Source organism: Aspergillus chevalieri, chromosome 4, assembly GCF_016861735.1.
Source record: "Aspergillus chevalieri M1 DNA, chromosome 4, nearly complete sequence".
NCBI classification, from domain to species: domain Eukaryota; kingdom Fungi; phylum Ascomycota; class Eurotiomycetes; order Eurotiales; family Aspergillaceae; genus Aspergillus; species Aspergillus chevalieri.
The window spans coordinates 3,764,939-3,780,474 of NC_057365.1; the positions used below are offsets into that span (position 1 = coordinate 3,764,939).

Sequence of the window (15,536 nt, forward strand, 5' to 3'; positions counted from 1 at the left end):
AGAAATGCAACTTCAGTTCAACTGAGTAGAAGTAACCGTGGCATGTAGGGATTTAGAAGACCTCATGTCTGACCAGGTTCGTCTATTTATGTTCCTTTCCTAAAATCCTTTCTGTTCAGCCGAGACAACTCATTCCATATTTTCCAAGTAAGACTCGCTATCGCCACTCCATCCCCAAAACAAACTAATGCATGTTCAGCACGTTGAGTCTCCACAGCTTGCAGCCGTTCTGAACAAGTCATTCACTGTGTCCACCTGGTCATGCATGGCTCAGCCTCGGGGAAACCGAAAATTCATCCTATACCTATACCCTAGTAGCAAACCGATCCAGGGCCCAATCGGTTTTCTTTAATCCTCATTGGTCCGTCGCCGTTCCCGTCTCCGGCCCCACCCGCCCCGTTCGTCACGTCCCCGTGCCCTGTTCCAGTCCGTCGATCTGTTTGTCTGTCGCCCTCCTTCTCTTCTTCCCTTTTCTTCCTTTCCCCGATATATATATATATATATATCTCTGTGTGTGTGGGTGCGAACATGCCCGGTTTTGGTGCGCGGATTTGTTGGGGTGTGGCCCGACCGTCGCCATTCCACCGCCATGATCGACCCGGTGAATTTGGGGGTCATTCACTCATTCAATTCATCGAATTCACAGCATTTTTCACTACACCCATTCATTGGATTGAGCAGCCATGGAGAATGAACTGTTCCAGAAGATCCCAAGCTTGCAAGTGATTATCTGTCGCCAATGCAAGCATGGCGTACGACCGGCAGAGGTCGAGCGACATCTGAAGCGGAAACATCAGTTCAAGCATCAATCCGCCCACCAGTTGGCTCAGGCAGTCCAACAGTGGGAGGATATTGAACAGGACAGTGCGGCCATCCAGATCCCACCAGTAGTCGACAACCCACTGCCCATTTTACCGTGTGAGCCCAGTGGCTTGTTATGCCAACGACAGGACCCCCGTGCCATTATGTGGCATCCAGCATGGACACCATGCGAAAGCACTGGCGCCAGGTCCATCAATGGTCCCAACAGACCCGCCGTGGCCGGGTTGGCCAGAGAGAGCGCACACAAGGGGCCGCTGAGCTCCGGCGTTCATTCACCACCGTAGCATGGCAGCAGATCTTCCCATCGGGCCCGGGGTCCCATTACATCCATATCCGCTTCCCAGAGGGCCACCCACCACCACCACTGCCCCCCGCGGACCAGGCCCAACGGGCCGTCGATGCCATCATCACCGCATGGGATCAGGCTCGAACGGCCCAGGAACAACAGGCCGTCATCCAGGCCGATCGGATCACCGATGCTAACCCGTGGCTCCGCCGGACCGGGTGGGCACGATACCTGGAAGGTGTGCACCCCCAGGACCTGCTCCGGCTGGTGGAAGCGCCCCCCGAGGAGCCCCCGGATCCCATTGAACAGGCCATCCAGGCCATTTGGAATGCCATGGGCCAGTTGGCCCGGCGGAGCCAGCAGACCGTGCAGCGGTGTGGAACCGGCATTTGTATGGAGGCGGCCCGGACCGAGGCCGGACAGACCCCATACCGGCCGCTCCAGGCGTACATGGATGAAACCAGTGTCCAGAAGCATGTGCAGGCGTGGCAGCAAGTGTTGGGCTTCATTGCACGCACACAGGCCACCCAGGCCGGACAGGGCATGCCGGAGTGGTGTGGTCCGCTGCCCGTGTATGGGATGACCGCGCGGCAGCAGCGGAAGTGGCAGATGTTGTGGCAGCTTGCCATGCCCACCATGGCGAGGCCCCAACAGGCGCCCCATCGAGCCCGGGCTCGGGCGGTCCATATGTTCCCCGGGGCCGGTCGGATCCTAGAGCAGGGTGGGAACCCCGGCAGTTATCGGGCCACAGAGGGGCGTGGGGTGAGCCCCGGAGATCAGCCCACAGCCGGGCATGGGGTGAGCCCCGAGCATGTGGAAGAAGCAGAGGAGACTGGCAATGCAGGCAGCACCGAGCCGGCATGGATGATGAGCCCAATGGAGCGTGCCTGCTTGGAGTTTTGCATTGAGCTGCTCAACCAGCGCCACCGTGCCCATGAATATGAAAGCCCCCTTGTGTGTGCCATGGCGGTGCTCGGCTGGGGGGAGACTGGGTGGCGTGATCCCGACAGTTACCCCCCATTTTATCGCGGATGATCAAGCTTGCGCGGTTCATGGTGGTGCAGAAGGCACTGTGGTTGGATCCCCATGTGGGGGACATTATTCAGATGTGGCAGGCACAGGCTAGCACGGCGAATGGCACAGTGAATGGCATGGTGAATGGCACTCCGAATGGCACTCCGAATGGCACTCCAAATGGCACACCGGCTAGCCCAATAGCATGGCCGTTGGCCAGTGCAGATGCCCAACTGGCCGATATCGATGAGGGCTGTGATAGTGCCAGTCCCACACGCTCCACCCCCACCACGGTGCACGATCGCCCGTCATTTCATGACCATGTGCAGCAGATGGTCAGCCGCTTCATGATCCGTGGCACCCATGGGCCCATGCAGACATTGCTCGACTGGCGCACATATGGGTTGAAGATCCATTACAATAGCACGGCGCCGGGCCATGTGGCGTGGATGGGAGCCGATGAGCTGTTGTACAAGGATCTGCATTTCACGATGGGTGAATTCCGTGGGTTCATCCACAGGCTGGTTGGGGCCACACGGGAGCTGCTGTGTGAACTATTATGTATTGCCGATGGTTCCAGCAGCGCCCACACCCCAAGCACCATGCCGCTGCCCGCCATCCCGTGGCAGGGCTTGTATGATGATCCCACCCAGGGGCACCCGGGCTGGAACTTTTTGCATGATCGCCGGACCCGGTGGCCCGTGGATGGCCGGTGGTGGATGATCCAGCGGCTGCGCACAGAGCGCCCCGTGCAGCAGCAATTCATGCGCCGGGGGGCGATCCACGGCCCATTGGTGGCACAGTATCTGGCCCGGGTGGCCCGGTTCAAGGAGAAACTGGCTGTGGCCATCCATATGACGGCGGGGCAGCCGGCACGGGCCCCCGAGCTGCTCAGTGTGCAGTATGTCAACACGCCGAACAACCAATTCCGCAATGTGTTCATTGAGGATGGGATGGTGACACTGGTGACTGCATACCACAAGGGCTTCCATGCGAGCAACGACAGCAAGCTGATCCACCGGTATGTGCCACGGGCGGTCGGGGAGTTGGTGGTGTGGTATATGTGGCTGGCGATGCCATTCATTGACCAGTTGACAGCGTGGCAGGCCGGCACTGCGCATGGCACGGTGAATGGCACATCGAATGGTATGTCAAATGGCACATCGAACGGCACATGGAATGGTATGTCGAATGGCACATCGAATGGTATGTCGAATGGCACATCGAACGGCACATTGAATGGCACACGAGCCGGCACGGTGAATGGCACGGTGAATGGTACAGTGAATGGCATGTCGAACGGCACATCGAACGGCACATTGAACAGCACATTGAACAGCACATGGAATGGCACACAAGCCGGCACATTGAATGGCACACTGAATGGCACGGCGAACGGCATACTGAATGGCACACTGATTGGCACACAAGCCGGCACGGCGAATGGCACACGAGCCAGCACGGTGAATGGCACATCAAACAGCACATTGAACGGCACATGGAATGGCACACGAGCCGGCACGGTCAATGGCACACTGAATGGCAGGGCGAACGGCACACTGAATGGCACATCAAACGGCACAGCAAATGGCATATCAAACGACACACTGAATGGCACATCGAACAGCACATTGAATGGCACACGAGCCGGCACGGTGAATGGCACGGTGAATGGTACAGTGAATGGCATGTCGAACGGCACATCGAACGGCACATTGAACAGCACATTGAACAGCACATGGAATGGCACACAAGCCGGCACATTGAATGGCACACTGAATGGCACGGCGAACGGCATACTGAATGGCACACTGATTGGCACACAAGCCGGCACGGCGAATGGCACACGAGCCAGCACGGTGAATGGCACATCAAACAGCACATTGAACGGCACATGGAATGGCACACGAGCCGGCACGGTCAATGGCACACTGAATGGCAGGGCGAACGGCACACTGAATGGCACATCAAACGGCACAGCAAATGGCATATCAAACGACACACTGAATGGCACATCGAACAGCACATTGAACGGCACATCGAACAGCATGTTGAACGGCACAACAAACAGCATACCGATTGGCACATTGAACGGCACATCGAATGGCACATGGAATGGCACACGAGCTGGCACAGTGAATGGCACATCGAACAGCACATTGAACGGCACATGGAATGGCACACCAAATGGTACGGTGAATGGCATGTTGAATGGTAGACTGAACGGCACATCAAACAGCACATCGAACAGCACACCGATTGGCACACCGATTGGCACACAGGCCGGCACATCAAACAGCACATTGAATGGCACATTGAACAGCACATTGAACGGCACATGGAATGGCACACAAGCCGGCACATTGAATGGCACACTGAATGGCACGGCGAACGGCACACTGAATGGCACATTGATTGGCACGTCGAACGGCACACCGGCATGGCAGCCCCCCAGCCCATATTTATGGGGCCCCGACCCGGGCATGCAGCGGCCATGGACCCCCGAGCGATTCCGGGAGGTGTTGAAGCGGGAGACCCAGGCCCGGCTCGGCCAGGCATTGAATATTCCGGCGTACCGGGACATTGCCATTGGCATCAGCCGGCGGTTCCTGCGGGCATCCAGCACATTCACCAGTGACCGCCAGGATGAAACGGAGCAGGCGGCGGCATTGGATGCTGACTGTGAGGACGGCATGGATGCGGACCAGTGGATGGCGCATATGACGGATTTACAGGCGGGCCATTCATCGCACGTGGCGGGGATGGTATATGGGCGGCAGCTGATGGAGCAGGCGGGCACAACAAGCCACCGGCGGGCAATGTTCCGGCAGTCCAGTGTGGATTGGCACCAGTTTCTGGGGTTCGGCTGCGGCACGGGGGTTCCAGGAGATGTCCATGCCGACATTGATGCCGGTGGGCTTCGGGCTGGCTTGGTGGATGAAGGCAGCTGTCCAAGCCGCCGTCCCGGTCAGGAACAGGTTAGGGCTCGCTTGGTGGATGATCCCGGTCAGGAATGGGTTAGGGCTTGCTTGGTGGATGATCCCGGTCAGGAATGGGTTAGGGCTTGCTTGGTGAATGATCCCGGTCAGGAACGGGTTAGGGCTCGCTTGGTGAGTGATCCCAGTCAGGAAGGGGTTAGGGCTCGCTTGGTGGATGAAGGCAACCGTCCAATTCACCATCCCGGTCAGGAACGGGTTAGGGCTCGCTTGGTGGATGAAGGTAGCTGTCCAATTCACCATCCCGGTCAGGAACGGGTTAGGGCTTGCTTGGTGAATGATCCCGGTCAGGAACGGGTTAGGGCTCGCCCCGTGCTTGGGAAACGCAAGCGGGCCCCATGGCAGGTGGAGGCTGAGGAGCACCACATGGAGCGGCGCCACCAGCTGCAGACCATGGACATGGCCGCTGCGCTGCAGCAGATGACCGGTCAGGCCGGCATGCAGTTCCAGGGCATCCAGGCACCCGCCATGGCGGCGATCCAGCAGGGCAAGAGCCCCGTGGTGGCAGTCATGCCCACCGGCGGTGGGAAAAGCATGTTATTCATGTTGCCCGCGTGGGCCGTCCCCGGGGGCACCACCATTGTGGTGGTGCCATTGATCTCGCTGCGGCAGGATATGCAGCAGCGGTGCCGGCGGCTAGGCATCCCATGTATGGCATGGGACCGGCAGCAGCCATGTGATGAAGCAGCCATTGTGCTGGTCACACCGGAATCGGCTGTCACCCCCGATTTCCATTCATTCATCAACCGGTTGGTGGTGATGCAGCGGCTGGACCGGGTGGTGATTGATGAATGCCATGTCATTATGAACCAGCAGAAGAACTTCCGGTCCGCCATGGCACAGCTTGGGAAGCTCGTTCGGGCCCGTACACAGATGGTGTTTTTAACGGCCACATTGCCCCCCGAGATGGAACCGGAGTTCAGCCAGCGCATTCACCACCCACAGGATCAGATCGATATATATCGGGCCCGCACGAGCCGCGGCAATGTGGCATATGGGGTGTGGCGGCCACCGATTCCACACACTGCACCACATGGATATGGATGGGAGCAGGATGCCCGGATTATTCAGTTCCTGCAGGCGCAGCTCCAGTGGGCCCGGGCCCGGGGGGAAGATGGTGATATATGCCAACCGGGTCCACCAGGTGCAGGCGATGGCGGCGGTATTGGGATGTGAGGCGTATTTCAGTGGGCAGGTGGACCGGGGTGGGATTTTGGGGCGGTTCATGGGAGGGGATTCCACAGTGCTTTGCGTGACCAGTGCATTGGGCATGGGGGTTGATATTCCGAATATCCGAGTGATCATTCATCTTGGGACGCCCCGGACGTTATTGGATTATGCACAGGAAAGTGGGCGAGCCGGGCGGGATGGGCAGGCCAGCCAGGCGATCATTATCCAGCCGGCGGGGTGGGCGGAGGATGAGCGACATCTGGGCACACCGGAGGTGGAGCTGGTGCAGCAATACATGGGGGTGGTGGCAGGTTGGGGATGCCGGCGGGTGGTACTGGACGATTATCTGGATGGGACGGTGAATGGATACCGGCGGCAGCATTGCGGGGATGACGGGGACGAGCAGGCATGTGATGGGTGTAATGTGCAGTGGCGTGTAGGGCACGTGGGTGGTGATGAGGCCGGGCATGAGGCTGGGCATGAGGCCGGGTGTGTGGGCTTGCACCATGGCCCAGGGCAGGCGGTTCGGCCAGTGTTAGGGCTGGCAGATGACCCAGACTGGCGGGCGCGCAGTGCCACGAGGCGTTCCAATGGTCGGGGGCTCAGGCGCGGAATGGAGTATGATTCCAGCAGAGCAGCGGGCTCATGCAGCCCAAGCCGAAGCCGGAGCCATAGCCCACGCCGGAGCCCGAGCCATAGCCCGAGCCATAGCCCAAGCCCGAGCCATAGCCCGAGCCATAGCCCAAGCCCAAGCCATAGCCCGAGCCATATCCCATGCCGGAGCCATAGCCATAGCCCAAGCCCAAGCCGGAGCCCAAGCCGGAGCCATAGCCCGGGCCGGAGCCATAGCCCAAACCGGAGCCACAGCCCGAGCCCGAGCCACAGCCCGAGCCCGAGCCACAGCCCGAGCCCAAGTCAGCACCGGCGCCACAGCCATAGCCCAAGCCCAAGCCATAGCCCGAGCCCGAGCCATAGCCCGAACCAACGCCAGCACCAGCACCCGAGCCCGAGCCACCGCCAGCAGCAGCGCCAGTGGGCCGCGGCCGACATTCAATTCCGCCGGCAACAGTCCCAGGCATGGCTGGATGAGGAGTTTGGGGAGCAGGAGGCTCAGCAGTGGCGGGATCGATGTTATATCTGCGCCATGGCCCAGGCGGATGACCAGCACGATTTATATTCATGCCGGCATGCACGCAGCCAGGCGGCCAAGCAGTGGATGCTGCAGGTTCGCCGGCGGATCCAGTACAGCCGATTCAGCGGGTGTTTTTCCTGTGGGATGCCGCAGACGATATGCGCCGGGTGGGAGCCGGGCGGCCGGTGTCAGTACCGGGGGGTTTTGATCCCCATGGTGGCGATGATGCTGCATGGGCCATGGGGGGTGGGCATTCGGGGGGCATGGCAGCGGCGACTGGTGGGATTGCAGGTCGACGGCGCGGACATTGGGGCGGTGATTGGGTGGCTGGGGCAGCGCAGCCGGGCGGGCCATAGCCAGTTGTTTGAGGAGTTTTGTTGGCTGCGGCGGGTGAGTCAGGAGGTTGAGTTGGGGTTGGAGTCGGGAGGCAGAGAGATGGAGGATTGGTCAGGACCATAGCGATGTATAGAGATGTATATAGAGTTGTATGTCAAGACGTATACAGTGATGTATATAGAGATGTATAGTGATATGTATATCGATAAGTATGTGTATATATATATATATGTATGTATGTAGTCCGACAGTGGAGATATATAGCATGGATGGGAAGGCGTTGAGGGTAGATATTTGAGTACGGCAGTGGATGAAGGCCGAGGGTTTCATGGACATGGGATGGACATGGACAAGCGCATTGGCCGTTGAGCACACAGGCAGACTGGTGGTAGTGAATGATGAAGATTATGAATGATGGATGATGATGGATGATGATGGATGATGATGGATGATGTGTGATTGTGAATGGGCCAGGGTGGTGAATGATGTGTATGACAGGTGGTGTATGGGAGCATGGCATTGGGTGGCAGTGGGTGTGAGTGCAGCAAGGTATGCAGTGTGGGCAGGCAGTGGACATGGCAGCATGACATGGACCGGTTGGACCACCGGTTGGACGACCCGTTCAATTACCCATTGAACCATGTATTCGATCATTGGTTTCAACCATGTATTCAATTACCCATTTCGATCAGCCATTTGATCAGCCATTTGATCAGCCATTTGATCAGCCATTTGATCAGCCATTTGATCAGCCATTTGATCAGCCATTTGATCAGCCATTTGATCAGCCATTCAACCACCCATTTGACAGCCCGTTCAACCAACTGTTCAATCACCCGTTTGATCACCAGTTTGATCACCCATTCAACCATGCATTCGATCACCCATTCAACCATGCATTCAATTACCCATTTAACCATGTATTCGATCACCGGTTTCGACCATGTATTCAATCAGCCATTCAATCAGCCATTCAATCAGCCATTCAATCAGCCATTCAATCAGCCATTCAATCAGCCATTCAATATCAGGCGTTTCGATACACCCATTCAACCACCCGTTTGATCACCCATTCGACTGGTTCAATCACCCATTTGACAATGCATTCAATCAGCCATTTAACGTGTTCGATTACCCATTTAACCATGTATTCGATTACCAGTTTCGATTACCAGTTTTGATCAGCCATTTCAATCAGCTGTTTCAATACACGCATTCAACCACCCATTTGACAGCCCGTTCAACCAACTGTTCAATCACCCGTTTGATCACCCATTCGACCATGCATTCGACCACCCATTCAACCATGTATTCAACCATGTATTCAATCAGCCGTTTTGACCATGCATTCAATGACCCATTTCATTGGCCATTTGACAACGCGTTGAAACACCCGTTGAACCACCCATTCAAGCATGCATTCAATTACCAGTTCGACCACCCATTCAATCACGCATTTGGTCACCCATTTCATCAGCGATTTGACAAGCCGTTGGACCACCTGTTGGACCACCCGTTTGATCAGCCATTCAATCAGTGATTTGACCCGTTCAACCATGCATTCAGCCATACATTCAATCAGCCATTCAAGCATGCATTCGATTACCCATTCGACCACCGGTTCGATTACCCCGTTCGATTACCCATTTGACCATGTATTCAATGACCCATTTCGATCAGCTGTCACGGCGCTCTACTAGGATAATGGAACGTCCAACTCATGGGTTCTACCTAGGTAGCTATCGACGAGAATAATCAACATGAGGAAGGAAGAAAGGAGGTAACGCCATATTTATCAACAAAGCAACAAAGCAAACAACCACACCTCACGTGATAAGCAACCAACGTGACCAGGCCGTCACATTACCCCCCGGCTTCAATAGGCATTGTCCTCAATGTCATGGTCAACCACAGGTAAGAACATATGAGAAAGCAACAATACATGAGACACTTGAAAAGAAAACGCATGGATGACATCTCCAAAAATCAGTCATCAGTCACCACCATCATCAATACCATTTGTCTCCAGCTTCGCAAGCATCTGCTGATTCCATGATTGTTTGGATTCCTTGTGTGCCTTCATGGAACAATCTTTCACCCAATGATTAGAGGAGCCACATCTCACACAGGATCCTTGTTGTCGTCGTCTGTTCCTTTCATCTAGGGAGGTGGACGCTGCTGACAGGGAGTTGATATTGATGACGCTGAGGTCCATAGGATCAGACTTGGTGTGAGAACCAGATTGGTGTGATTGAGGGTGGGAAACATTGGTGGAATTTGAGCTGAAAGAATGACTTCCCAATTGTTGCACCACGCGAAGGAATTCGATGTAGGATCTTGGAAGATTTAGTTGCTGGTTGAGGCGTCCTCGGAGAGTAGGATTGAGGCCTTTCCTGAATGCTGAAATCTTGGTGACATCAGGCCAATCTTTGCCCTTTGCCTCATAAAGAATCCTCTCAAACTTGGCGATGTAGGCTGCCACAGATTCACCACTGTCCTGCTTTAGGGCTAATAGATGATCTTCAGCTTCTTGAATCTTGTTGGGGTTGTCGTAAACCAGAGATAGTTGATCAAGGATAGTGTTGTAATCCCAGGTGTTGGTGTCTTCTGCGTAAGATAACTGGGGAAGAACTAGAGCTTGGACTTTGCTTTCCAGATTCAGATAGACATAGTAGAACTGAGCCACTGCATCACCAATAGCTGGAGCATCAATCCTAAGCTTAGCCTTCATCGAAGCAAGCCAGGTATCAAACTTCAAAGATTGTCCATTGAATTTCTCGGGATCGGGGAGGCATGGCTTTGGTCGTTGAAGTGGTTTGGGTTCGTTTTTGATGGATTCGATTTCATTCTGGAGGGCGCGGATCGTAGAAGAAAATTCGTTTCGGAGTTCTTGAAAGGGGTCCATGATCTTTAAGAAAGAGATCGTGAGCTTGAATCTTGAAAAACTTAAGTCTTGAGAACTTGAAGGGGTGCCAGCATAGTCGCAACCACTGGACTTCTTGAAAGTTGAACTTGAATATGCCAACAACAGAAGTTTCAATCCTGAGCTCTAGAAACTTAACTGAAGCAGCGCTTGACTTGACTTGAGGATGGAAACTTGAATGGAGACACTGTTATAGCCTGGCCAGCTCCCGAACTGCGGCACCAGCGAATCCCTTGAAGGGAGAAGCCTTTGGTATTTCTCTCCCTAAGGTATAAAAGGAGGATGTTGATTATTATGTCACGGCGCTCTACTAGGATAATGGAACGTCCAACTCATGGGTTCTACCTAGGTAGCTATCGACGAGAATAATCAACATGAGGAAGGAAGAAAGGAGGTAACGCCATATTTATCAACAAAGCAACAAAGCAAACAACCACACCTCACGTGATAAGCAACCAACGTGACCAGGCCGTCACATCAGCCATTTCGATCAGCCATTTCGATCGGCCATTTCAATCAGCCATTTCGATACACCCGTTCGACCACCCGTTCAACCATGTATTTGATCACTGGTTTCAACCATGTATTCAATCAGCCATTTGATCAGCCATTTGATCAGCCATTTGATCAGCCATTTGATCAGCCATTTGATCAGCCATTTGATCAGCCATTTGATCAGCCATTCAATCAGTGATTTGACCCGTTCAACCATGCATTTAGCCATACATTCAATCAGCCATTCAACCATGCATTCAACCATGTATTTGATCAGCCGTTTGGCCCGTTCAATGACCCATTTCAATGACCCATTCAACCATGCATTCAACCAACGATAATCACCCATTTGACCATGTATTCAACTGCACATTTTCATCAGCGATTTGACAACCCGTTCGACCACCCATTGGAGAGCCCGTTCGATCACCCGTTTCACCATGTATTCAATCAGCCGTTTCAATCAGCTGTTTTAATACACCCATTCGACCACCGATTTGACAGCCCGTTCAACCAACCATTCAATCACCAGTTCGATCACCAGTTCGATCACCAGTTCGATCACCAGTTCAACCATGTATTCAATCATCCATTTTGATCAGTTGTTTTGACCATGCATTCAATCACCCATTTCATCGGCCATTTGACAACCCGTTGAACCACCCATTGGATCAGCCATTCAAGCATGCATTCAATTACCCGTTCAACCACCCGTTCAATCACCCATTTGACCGGTTCAATCACCCATTCGACCGTGTATTTGATCCGGCATTTGACCGGTTCAAGCATGCATTCAAGCATGCATTTGATCAGCCGTGTGGCCGATTCAATGACCCGTTTCAAAGCCCCGTTCGACCACCCGTTTGAGAGCGCGTTCAATCAGTGATTTGACGCATTCAACCATGCGTTCAGCCATACATTCAATCATCCATTCAACCACCGGTTCGATTACCCATTCAACAATGCATTCAACAATGCATGCATTTGACGAACGGTTCGACCACCGATTTGAGAGCCCGTTTGATTACCCATTTCACCATGTATTCGATCAGCCATTTCAATCAGCCATTTCAATCAGCCATTTCAATCAGCCATTTCAATCAGCCATTTCAATCAGCCATTTCAATCAGCCATTTCAATCAGCCATTTCAATCAGCCATTTCAATCAGCCATTTCAATCAGCCATTTCAATCAGCCATTTCAATCAGCCATTTCGATCAGCCATTCAATCACCCATTTGACCGGTTCAAACCACATGTTTGGCCATGCATTCAACCAGACATTTGACCAGACATTCGACCAGACATTTCATCATGCATTTGGTCACCCATTTGATCAGCGATTTGACCCATTCAACGATGCATTTGATCATGCATTTGATCATGCATTCGACCAACTGTTCAATCACCCATTTGACCATGTATTCAAGCACACATTTTCATCAGCCATTTGACCACCCATTTGAGAGCCCGTTTGACTGGCCGTTTGAGATCCATTTGAGAGACCATTTGAGAGACCATTTGAGAGCCCATTCAAACCGCCATTTGACCAGCGGTTGAAGGATGGATTTGGCGCAGGCGGGAATGGGCATGACAGGGGAGTGATTTGGCGGAGGAGGAGGTGGTGGTGATGGTGTGGTGGTGCGATGCAGGTGGATGTGCATAGCATAGGAGGATGATTTGGACGATTGCCACAATGGGTGGATGGTGGATGGGGATGGTGGATGGGGATGGAAGTGAAGCAGTTGGGCAAGTGTGGCGGCAGGGATTGGATGGATTTGGGGTGGATGTCGAGGACGATAGTGGAGTGGTGGGATTTGTGGGCGAAGAGCATGGGGCAGCAGCATGGGTTGGAGGTGGTTAATGAATTGGTAGGAGAATTCGGATGGTTACCGAAGCAGTGTACGGAGGTTAGGATTAAGATTTTGATATGGATATATAGATTGATATGGATGTTGACAGGGATATATATTGACGGGGTTGGTTGAGGGAGAGAATTGGGATGCAAGAGTGGTTGGATAGAGATATATATCATACAAGATAGCGATGGGTGGGAATGGGATGATGATATATATTGGGGCGGGGTGATGGATGAGGCGACGGGTGAGGCAGCAGTGAACCAATGGATGAATGAAGGGGTGGGCAAGCCGTGAACAAAGCGGTGGGCAAGCGGTGGGCAATGGGTGTATGGGGAGTGGTGGCGGGCGGTTGTCACAACCTGGCTTCTCTCGTATCGTACCTAGGGTTCTAGTTAGTTGTATTTCGAGACTGGACACTTACCCTAAGTGTCTCTCAAGTAATCGTATGCTCAATGCCCCTCCGGGTCCGGTTCGGTATGTCGTATGCGTTGATGGGTATGTCGCCCCCTCCAGGCTCCGTAAGATATTCAACAAGTAGAAACAGTAAAGGTAACGAATAGAGAAACAAGGCCAACCGAGTATATATATACTGGGTTGTTGGTTAAGTGCGGACGAGTCAGAAACTAGAAGGTAACCAATGCTGTAAGACTTGAATTGATCGCGAAGAACTAAGCTAAGTACATGAATGAGCGTCCTTATATATCCTCCTCCCATCCTGGTATATCGTTGCTATCTGGTAGATGTATACTGGACAGTATAGGTATACCAAATGGTAGATATCTATCGTTGCCAAGACATATACCATCACGTGACTGTGCTGCGGCATATTAACTGATCCCTGTACTTTTGCATTCTCACCATTGTTTATCAGCCAGTAATTCTGCCTCAACTCCCCGCATTATCACGTGAGGTTAATGCAGTGAGATCTGTAACATTACCTCCCCCTCTTTCAGGCTTTCGTCCTCGAAAGTCATAAAGCTGCGGCAGTTCCCAGGTGGGTTTCCTTATTTTCAAATCTTTTGTTCATGGCTCATCATGTCAGGCTCTGATCAGGTGACTCGCCGTCTTCGTTTGTATAACCGTATCCTTCAATTCGGTTCTCCAGTTGAGCCTCGTTGTGAATTCTGTTTCCTCCGTGGGCACACGTGTATCATGGATTCAAAATATCAAAAATGTGCTGAGTGCACTCGTCGTGGTCGCAAGTGTGAGCGTCAATTTCATGATGAAAAGGAGTGGAATCGTTTAGAGAAGTCCCGCAAGGAGTTGCGAGATAAAATCCGAAAGGTTCGTGAGTCGATTGCTACTTCATATGCCACCTTGAATCGTCTTGAACGTCAAGAAGAGTATTTGAATGAGCGTGGTAGTCGGATGCTGGTTCATGATTCGAATATGCTGGAAAGATTGGACGAAGAGAATCCTCCAAGCGCTGAGGATCTTCAAGAGCTTGAGCGTTCAGCCAATGAAGAGGCTGCTCGAATTGCGGCAGTGTCGAAGGATCTTAGTTTGTCTCAGGTAATGGATTCTCCTTCCTTCTGGGAGAATTTCGACTCTGCTGTCGCTGGTGGTATTCCTTCACCAACTGGTGGCAACCAGTCAAGTTCGCGATAGGTTCCCATGTGTTTTCAGAGGTATCGTATCCCTTCCATTTGATCAAGTAACATGGTCGTCCATTAACTTGTCGGTAATCCAGAATTCGTTTAACTTCATATTCATCATCGTCGCTTTCGATTTCGATATTTTCCGTTGGTGTGGCGTTTTTCGGTGCTGGTTCCAATAGCGAGATGTGAAATACTGGATGTATGCGCTTCATTGATTTCGGTAGCTTCAAGCGATAATTCACTGGTCCTGTTTTTTCTTCAATGGTGAAAGGTCCAATCTTCTGGTGATCGAGCTTTTGACTTGGTCGTTTCGTTTTGATATTTCTGCGGAGCAGGAATACTTTCTCCCCCCTCTTCAAGGTAGGTCCCTCTCCATGGTGCTTGTCGTAATATATAGCCGCTCGTAGGTTCATGAAATCGATGTCTCTTGACAGTTGGTGGTGTAAGTTCTTCAGCTTTTGGACCGTCTCATTTGCCACTTCTGATGTGGACTCTTGTGGTCGTGGCTTTTCATACAGCACTGGGTGGTATCCATAATTGGCGTAAAATGGCGTTACTTTGAGTGTTGAGTGCTCTGCATTGTTGTATGCAAACTGTGCCATGGGTAGGAATTTAACCCAATCATCTTGTTCATAGTTGATGTAGTGCCGTAGGTATTGCTCAATCGTTTGGTTGGTTCGTTCAGTTTGACCATTTGCTTGTGGGTGGTAGGCTGTGGTGAGGCGGTGTTCTATACCCATCAAGTTCGTGAGTGTCGTCCAGAATTTTGAAGTGAACAGTTTGTCTCTGTCTGAGGTGATCTTCTGAGGCATTCCGTGGTTGGTGATGACATGCTTCAGGAATATCTGTGCCATATCTGCTGCGGTCATGGTTCCTTTGGCTGGCACCAAATGAATATATTTGGTC

General features: G+C 52.7%; 8 protein-coding genes across 8 annotated transcripts; 4 read left to right on the plus strand and 4 right to left on the minus strand.

Moving 5' to 3' along the window:
* Nucleotides 1-988: 988 nt before the first annotated feature.
* ACHE_41359S (uncharacterized protein) lies at nucleotides 989-2,143 on the plus strand (the record flags this gene model as incomplete). Its single annotated transcript, XM_043279660.1, has 1 exon — nucleotides 989-2,143. The coding sequence occupies one exon, from the start codon at nucleotides 989-991 to the stop codon at nucleotides 2,141-2,143; it is 1,155 nt and encodes a 384-aa protein (XP_043137317.1).
* Nucleotides 2,144-2,160: 17 nt separating this feature from the next.
* ACHE_41360S (uncharacterized protein) lies at nucleotides 2,161-6,294 on the plus strand (the record flags this gene model as incomplete). The annotated part of the gene is made up of 1 exon (XM_043279661.1): nucleotides 2,161-6,294. One exon carries the CDS (start codon nucleotides 2,161-2,163, stop codon nucleotides 6,292-6,294), a length of 4,134 nt encoding a protein of 1,377 aa, XP_043137318.1.
* Nucleotides 6,295-6,445: 151 nt separating this feature from the next.
* ACHE_41361A (uncharacterized protein) lies at nucleotides 6,446-6,796 on the minus strand (the record flags this gene model as incomplete). Its single annotated transcript, XM_043279662.1, has 1 exon — nucleotides 6,446-6,796. The coding sequence occupies one exon, from the start codon at nucleotides 6,794-6,796 to the stop codon at nucleotides 6,446-6,448; it is 351 nt and encodes a 116-aa protein (XP_043137319.1).
* Nucleotides 6,797-6,890: 94 nt separating this feature from the next.
* ACHE_41362A (uncharacterized protein) lies at nucleotides 6,891-7,469 on the minus strand (the record flags this gene model as incomplete). Its single annotated transcript, XM_043279663.1, has 1 exon — nucleotides 6,891-7,469. One exon carries the CDS (start codon nucleotides 7,467-7,469, stop codon nucleotides 6,891-6,893), a length of 579 nt encoding a protein of 192 aa, XP_043137320.1.
* Nucleotides 7,470-7,541: 72 nt separating this feature from the next.
* On the minus strand, nucleotides 7,542-7,877 carry ACHE_41363A (uncharacterized protein; the record flags this gene model as incomplete). The annotated part of the gene is made up of 1 exon (XM_043279665.1): nucleotides 7,542-7,877. One exon carries the CDS (start codon nucleotides 7,875-7,877, stop codon nucleotides 7,542-7,544), a length of 336 nt encoding a protein of 111 aa, XP_043137321.1.
* Nucleotides 7,878-9,749: 1,872 nt separating this feature from the next.
* On the minus strand, nucleotides 9,750-10,661 carry ACHE_41364A (uncharacterized protein; the record flags this gene model as incomplete). Its single annotated transcript, XM_043279666.1, has 1 exon — nucleotides 9,750-10,661. The coding sequence occupies one exon, from the start codon at nucleotides 10,659-10,661 to the stop codon at nucleotides 9,750-9,752; it is 912 nt and encodes a 303-aa protein (XP_043137322.1).
* A 2,208-nt stretch (nucleotides 10,662-12,869) lies between these two features.
* ACHE_41365S (uncharacterized protein) lies at nucleotides 12,870-13,037 on the plus strand (the record flags this gene model as incomplete). Its single annotated transcript, XM_043279667.1, has 1 exon — nucleotides 12,870-13,037. One exon carries the CDS (start codon nucleotides 12,870-12,872, stop codon nucleotides 13,035-13,037), a length of 168 nt encoding a protein of 55 aa, XP_043137323.1.
* Nucleotides 13,038-14,067: 1,030 nt separating this feature from the next.
* ACHE_41366S (uncharacterized protein) lies at nucleotides 14,068-14,640 on the plus strand (the record flags this gene model as incomplete). Its single annotated transcript, XM_043279668.1, has 1 exon — nucleotides 14,068-14,640. One exon carries the CDS (start codon nucleotides 14,068-14,070, stop codon nucleotides 14,638-14,640), a length of 573 nt encoding a protein of 190 aa, XP_043137324.1.
* Nucleotides 14,641-15,536: the final 896 nt, after the last annotated feature.